General features: G+C 52.4%; 1 protein-coding gene across 1 annotated transcript; it reads right to left on the bottom strand.

The window, feature by feature from the left end:
• Nucleotides 1-548: 548 nt before the first annotated feature.
• RARRES2 (retinoic acid receptor responder 2) lies at nucleotides 549-4,547 on the bottom strand. Its single transcript, XM_087918738.1, has 4 exons — nucleotides 4,363-4,547; nucleotides 3,338-3,442; nucleotides 1,429-1,533; nucleotides 549-665 (listed from the first exon to the last, which is right to left on the bottom strand). The coding sequence occupies exons 1-4, from the start codon at nucleotides 4,522-4,524 to the stop codon at nucleotides 561-563; spliced, it is 477 nt and encodes a 158-aa protein (XP_087774864.1). The 5' UTR covers nucleotides 4,525-4,547; the 3' UTR covers nucleotides 549-560.
• Nucleotides 4,548-6,692: the final 2,145 nt, after the last annotated feature.

The raw sequence follows: 6,692 nt of genomic DNA, 5'->3' as shown, positions 1-6,692 counted from the left end.
GACGATCCGCGGGCCCCCCCGCCCTACCCTATTCTCTATTTCTTGCTTTTGTGGCTCATCCCAATCGTGCAGCGCTGCTGATTTCACTCCCCCGCACCAGCTCAGCTGTCCCACTTAGCGCTGCTGACCAGGAAGGAAAGCAGCCAAGCTTCTAAATCAGGGGTCGGCAACCCACAGCTCTGGAGCCGCATGTGGCTCTTTCATCCCTCTTCTGCGGCTCCCGGTCACTGGTTGGCTCCACAATTGATCGGGCTTTCGGTTAACAGGTAGAAGAAAAAAGGACGCCATGCTAGGAGGAGACTCTATGGAGTGGGGGACCCGGACTTTCGGTCGGCTCCAGAATTGAACGGGGGCGCTCCCAGTTAGGACCTTTGTGGCTCTTGGACTATTTAAGGTTGCCGACCCATTCTCAATGCTCCGTTTTCAGAGCTGCACACAAGCCACTTAGGCACAACCGCTCACCGAACCGGTTGTTAAACCAGCAGCATCTTCCCCCTCCCTCCCCCCCTCCCCCCCCCGCATAGGCCGTGCACCTACCTGGCTAGGTGTGGCAGGAACGATCAGGAAGGCAGTCCGACAGAAAAGGCGAACTTTCCGGGCAGGTATTGGTCCTCATTGGCTGATTTGATGGCCCGGCATTCCACTTCTTGCCGCCTTCTCATTTCCTGTTTGGGGGGGGAGGGGAGAAATCAGGACGGAGGGGGGGGGCTGGGACTTCCCCCCTTTTGCCAGCTTGGGGGAAGCGCAAAAAAAGGAGCTCACGGTGGAATGTAGAATGACAGAGGTGGAAGGGACCTCAGGAGGTCATCTAGCCCACCCGCCTGCTCGAGTGGGAGACACACCCTCCCTCATAGAATGAGGAAAGAACAGAGAGGCCTTGAGAACCAACGCTCAGTTATTCCATCGTTCTGTCAGGGTTGGATTAGATAACCTCCAAGGTCCCTTCCAACTCCAATTCTGTAAGCTTGAGCGGGGGCTGGACTAGAGGACCTCCCAGGTTCCCCTTTCTACTCCATCCTTCCGTGATTCTGTCCGTTGCCTGTCTGCCTCCTCGAGCCACCCCCCCATCGATCCACCTATCTGAAGGGCAAGCAGCTCTCTGTTGGCATTGCTGGCCGGCCAGGTTGGAGGGAGGAGTCAAGCGAGTACCTAGCTTGGAATCATGGCACAGCCGCAAACAAACCTTGGTGGGAATTCCTTCCGAAATCCACAAACCTGGCCATTCCCGGAGGAAAACAAGCCAGGATTCTTGTAACATTGGTGGGTCAACAGGGAAGGGTCAGACCGGAAGCTGGTATTCCCAAGGGGTCCCTGGAGGGGCGGCCCCCCCTCAGGCCTGACCCCACCTTTCCGATGGCACCTAAATGGGAATTCTGGGTCTCCCTGGTAAGTAGCAGAGGGTTTTGGGGTGGGGGAGCTCTGACCCACCGGTAAGAGGGGATTGTGCTCAGATAAGCATCGGAGGGATTTGTTGATGAGGGTCCTGGGGTTGCTGATGTCAAACTTGAAGCAGGCCAGGCATTTCTGCTTCCTCTGGAGGAGAGAGGGGGGGGGAGAAAGAAAGAAAGAAAGAAAGAAAGAAAGAAAGAAAGAAAGAAAGAAAGAAAGAAAGAAAGAAAGAAAGAAAGAAAGAAAGAAAGAAGAAAGGAGAAAGAGAAAAGGAGAGAAAAGAGGAAAAGAGAAAGAGAGTGAATGAGAAAGAGTAAGAGAGAGAGAGAAAGAGAGTAAGAGAGAAAGAAAAAGAAAGGGACAGAAAGAAAAAGGAGAGAGAGACAGAAAGAAACAGAAAGAGACAGAAAAAGGAGAGACACAAGCAGAGACAGAAAGAAAGTAAAAGAAAAAGTATAATATGGAGAGAGAGAAAGAAGAAAGACAAAGAAGAGGGGGAGAAAGAGATAGGAAGAGGAAGAGGAAGAAGAGAGGAAAGGAGAGGAAAAAGAGAAAGTGAATGAGAAAGAAAGAAAAAGAGACACAGGGAGAAAGACATAGAAAGAAACAGAGAAAGAGAGAAAAAGAGAGGCAGAAAGAAAAAAGAGATAGAGAAAGAGACAGAAAGAAACAGAAAGAGAAAGAGAGAGAAAGAAAAAGACAGAAAAAGGAGAGAGAGAGAGACAGAAAGAAAGAAAGAGAAAGGAAGGGAAGAGAGGAGAGAAAAGAGGAAAAGAGAAAGACAATGAATGAGAGGGAAAAAGAGAAAGAGACAAAGAAAAAAAGGCAGAAAAAAGGAGAGAGACAGAAAGAGAAAAAAGGGAAAGACAGAAAAAGGAGAGACAGACAAAAAAAGACAGAGAAAGGAGAGACAGAGAAAGACAGAAAAAGAGAGAAAGAGAAAGAAAAAGAGGAAAAGAAAAAAAGGAGAGAGAAAAAGGAGAGAAACAGAAAGAGAAACAGAAAGAAAGACAGAAAAATGACAGACAGAAACAGAAAGAGGGAGAAAAAGGAGAGACATAAAAAGACAGAAAGAATGACAGAAGGAAAAGAAAGAGGAAAAGAAAAAGAATAAGGAGAGAAAAAGAAGAGAGAGAGAGAAAGAAAAGGGTGAAAGAGAAAAGGAAGAGGGAGAGAGAAAAGGAGAGAAAAGAGGAAAAGAGAAAGAGACAGAATGAGAAAAAGAAAAACAGAAAAAAAGAGAAGAGGGAGAAAGAAGAGACAAAGAGACAGAAAGAAACAGAAAGAGACAAAGAAAAAGGAGAGACAAGGAGACAAGAGAAACAGAAAGAGTGAAAAAAAGAGAAAGAGAAGGAAAGGAAAGAATAGAGAAAGAAAAAGAAGTGAGAGAGACAAAGAGAAAATGGAGAAAGAGAGAGAAAGAGAGAAAGAAGGGAAGAGAGAGAGAGAGAGACAAACCATAGTTAAGCTCACAACAGACCCCCTAAAGAAAAATGCATCCATTATGCCTCAAAATGGTTCAAACCAGACCGTTCTATGAGAAGAACAATTCACCAGCGGAACTGCCCGCCACCAGAAGTCGGGCTGCTCCATCGCTGGAGGTTTTGAAGAAGAGACTGGACAACCCTCGGTCCTGAACAGTCCAGGGTCCCCTGCTCAAGCAGCGGGTCGGACTAGAGGACCTCTGAGGTCCCTCCCACTCTGTGATTCAAAGATTCTGAAAGGGACTCCTGCTGGAGCAGCAGGTTGGACTAGAGGACCTCTGAGGTCCCTTTTCCAGGAGAGTTTCCTGGGTGTCTTTTTTGAGGTTTGGCTTGCGAAAGGACGGCTTTGTCGCTTGTTGTGTTATGCAAGATTTCGTTCCAGGAAAGGGAACAAAGTCTGTAACCTTTGTGTGTTTTTGTGTGCGCTTTTGTGTGTGTGTGTTTGTCCGTGTTTGTGTACTTACGCCACCGGCTTTGATCTGGCAATTCTGACTCCTCCATTGATGTTTCCTGCAAACCGTTTGGACGAGGTCGACTTCCAACTCGACGTAGGTGCCCATCAACAACTCCTGGGAGGAAGACGAAACGTTCGAATGAAAATTCAGTTAGAGGCCAATGAAAATTTACATTAAAAAGCCAATAAATATTCACTTCAAAGCCAATGACTACGTGACTTCCTTTCCGTTATACTAGCGTTCTGTCAAGAATCTCCTGCCTGGGCAACGGGTTGGACTAGATAACCTCCACGGTCCTCCCAATAAATGGAGCTTCCCTAAATCGCAGCAGTCTATCTGACAGACAGACAGACAGACAGACAGACAGACAGACACACACACACACACACACACACACACACACACACACACACACACACACACACCCGGCCCAACTCACTTGGTCCCCGCTCCCCTCCCTCCAGCGGGGACTTTCCCCCGGGCGTTGCCCGGCGATCCGGGGGAAACGAAACCCACGAGCCCAGCTTTCCAAACGATCCCGCCAGCCCGGGGGCTGTCAATCAAGCCGCGGCGGGCTGTCAATCAACCCACTTTCAAGCCTGATGCTTAAGGAGGGCTGAAGCCCCCCAACACACACACACACACACACACACACACACACACACACACACACACACCTGCCACGTGGGTTGGGTTGGGGGACCGTGGGCGAGGAGGAAAAACGGACCTTCCGCGGGTGAAGCTCGGGAAGGGGGCGGACACGGAGAGCCCCTCCCCACCGCGGCTTAATCTCCTCCCTCCAGTTTCCCCGGCGGTCCGCCCGGACGGGGCTGCCCGTCTCCTCCGTGGAAGTCCTCTGGAGGGTCTCCCCACGCGTGCTAAGCAGCCTCCACGGACCAGACTCGCGGGACGGGGGCTGAAACCCCACCCGCTTCTCAGTCTCCTGTGGGACCGCCGTCCGGGTGGAGCTCTCCTCCCCGTGGAAGCCCTCCGGCCCCCTCCCTCCCTCCCCCAAAAACTCCGGCCCGCCTGACCTCCACCAGTTCCCGGACGGCCTCCCCACGGAAGGCCGCCTGCACCAGATTCCGCCCGTGGAAATCCTCCAGGACTTTCTCCAGCCCGTTTGGCGGCGCGGCAGGCCGGCCGGCCTCAATGAGGACTAGCAGCAACGCGCAGGGAAGCGCCCAACGGGACATCGCGAACCGTCTGGGGTGTGTGTGTCTAGATATGTTTGTGTCTGTGTTTGTGTCTGTGTTTGTGCGGGGGTTCCCTTGAGCTCCTCCTCCCGCTCCCTTTGGAGCTTCGGGGGTGGGGGGTCATCGTCCAGCCCCCCTTCCTCCACGCCCCCTTCGGCTCCGGTTGACTGGGCTTCTATTTAATTAATTAATTAATTTGCTCGTTTATTTTATTAATTATATTTTATTTTATTTATTTTATTTGATTAATTTAATTGCTTTATTTTATTAATTTAATTTTAATTTAATGTTATTTATTTATTTATTCCCCCCACCCTAGTTGCGAAATCTCCGCTGGGCTTTTCCGAAACTCGTCAGCCCGTTTCGGGGAAAGAGGTTTCTCGCGTGACTCGTTCTGGAAGGGGAGGAGGGAGTTCGTTAGAGCTCCTCCCCCCCACGGATGTCCGGGACAGGCGACCCCTCCCCTGGGTGGGGGGAAGCGGGGAAGGGAATTGGACGTTGCAACGAAGCTTGCCTTCTTTCTCAATCGACGGGAGGGGCGGGGGAATAGGAGCGTTTCGGACTGGGTTCGAGGTTCGGGACGGGCCAGTATCCTGCCACCAAAGACTGTCAATTGAGGTCCCCCCCTCCATTTCCCAGGCTTTAAGGAAAGGGAGGACTTCAATTCCCAGAATCCACTGGGGGCAAAGGAAATACCCTGGACTTCAATTCCCATAATTCCCCAGCTGAATTGGAGTTTGTGACTTCCCAAGTGCCATGTGGGTGGATTTCGACTCCCAGAGTCCCCAGCTGGTGGACTTCAACTCCCAGAATCCCTCAGCCAGCACGAGTGGATTTCAACTCCCAGAATCCCCAGCTGGTGGACTTCAACTCCCAGAATCCCTCAGCCAGCACGAGTGGATTTCAACTCCCAGAATCCCCTGCTAGTGGACTTCAATTCTCAGAATCCCTCAGTCAGGATGGCTGAACTTTGACTCCCAGAATGCCTCAGACCGCTGGGGGATTCTGGAGATTTGTGGCATACACCCCCATCTTAAAGGCTTTATAATCGTGAAATATACCATTAAACACAACAGAGAAAAGCTGAGCGACATGGAGCAGCCTTTGGATTACAGAGCCCATGATTCCACGCTTCGATGGCCACAGATCGAGGTGACGGGGCCTCATGGGGCCTGCAATCCAAGGCAAAGCCTCGCTTGGGAAGCCTGCGGCCTTCTAAGCGCCGAACTCCAATTCCCAGAGAACCGCGCGGCGAAAAGCTTTTCTGGGGGTGCGGTCAAGGAAACTAAACAGCCATCGGGACTCGCCGGGCAATTCTCGCGAGATTTGCCTCCGAGCTACCGGGGGGGGGGGAAGTCTCCAAAGAGCAGAGGTTCGCCGCTCTTGCGATTCGAAGAACTCTCTTTCCCGTCAGGCGGCGCGGGTGGCGGGTGGGGGGAAATGCCTCTATAGAGCAGGCCCGTCAAACTGGCAGGATGCGTGACGCGAAGGCTCCGCGAAGACCAAAAAATAAATGTCGCGAGACCTCGCCGGACGTCACATTACGTGATGGCGTTCGCCTCCTCGCCCCGTGCTCTAAAGGGAATCCGATGCGCGCGCAAGCGAAAGGCGAGGCAGGCGCTATCTCCAGGCGTCACTTCCGCTTCCTTCATCCGGGTCATTTTGTTTATTTTTATATTTATATATATGTGTGTGTGTACATATGTATATATAAATATATATATCTTATATAAATTTAAAAAAAGCCTCGCCCCTTCGGGCCGAATAAGAGTGCGAGTGAGGGCGCAGGCGCAGGCGGGGCGAAAGGGCGCGCTCGCCTGACGTCACGTCGTGAGGTCAGCGTCTCGGCCCGATGATGCGTCGCTGACGCGCGACGCGTCCGCCACGGGGCCCGGACCGTCGCCCTTGTTGCTATGGCGACCCCGCCCGCCGGGTCAAGGGGTCACGGCGCGGCCTGGTGAGCGAGGGGGGTGAACTGGCGTCTCGGGGTGGGGGTCCGTGGGGTGGGAGGGCACGGGCGGGAGGGAGGAAAAGCCAGGCCCGGGTGGGGTTCCCTACGACGGTTGGACTGGTGAGGGGCGTCGGGCCTAGTGGGGAGGGAGGGAGGGAGGGGGCTTTAGGGAGCAGGATCCCCGCCTCAAATCCAGCCAAGGAAGGAAGCTTCGCCT

The sequence above is a fragment of the Pseudonaja textilis genome, unplaced genomic scaffold (assembly GCF_049901715.1).
Source record: "Pseudonaja textilis isolate UNSWEBS1 unplaced genomic scaffold, rPseTex1.2 PTEXCTG390, whole genome shotgun sequence".
Lineage (NCBI taxonomy): Eukaryota > Metazoa > Chordata > Lepidosauria > Squamata > Elapidae > Pseudonaja > Pseudonaja textilis.
The sequence above is the reverse complement of the archived record's forward strand: the minus strand, read 5'-3'. Positions and strand labels throughout refer to the sequence as shown.

What these genes read in the sequence shown, in the direction of transcription:
- RARRES2 (XM_087918738.1), bottom strand. Translation starts at nt 4,524, where the DNA reads ATGTCCCGTTGGGCGCTTCCCTGCGCGTTGCTGCTAGTCCTCATTGAG. An exon ending in CCGTCCGGGAACTGGTGGAG is followed by an intron (nt 3,443 to 4,362) that starts GTCAGGCGGGCC and finishes TCTTCCTCCCAG; the next exon opens with GAGTTGTTGATGGGCACCTA. An exon ending in GCCAGATCAAAGCCGGTGGC is followed by an intron (nt 1,534 to 3,337) that starts GTAAGTACACAA and finishes TCTCTCCTCCAG; the next exon opens with AGGAAGCAGAAATGCCTGGC.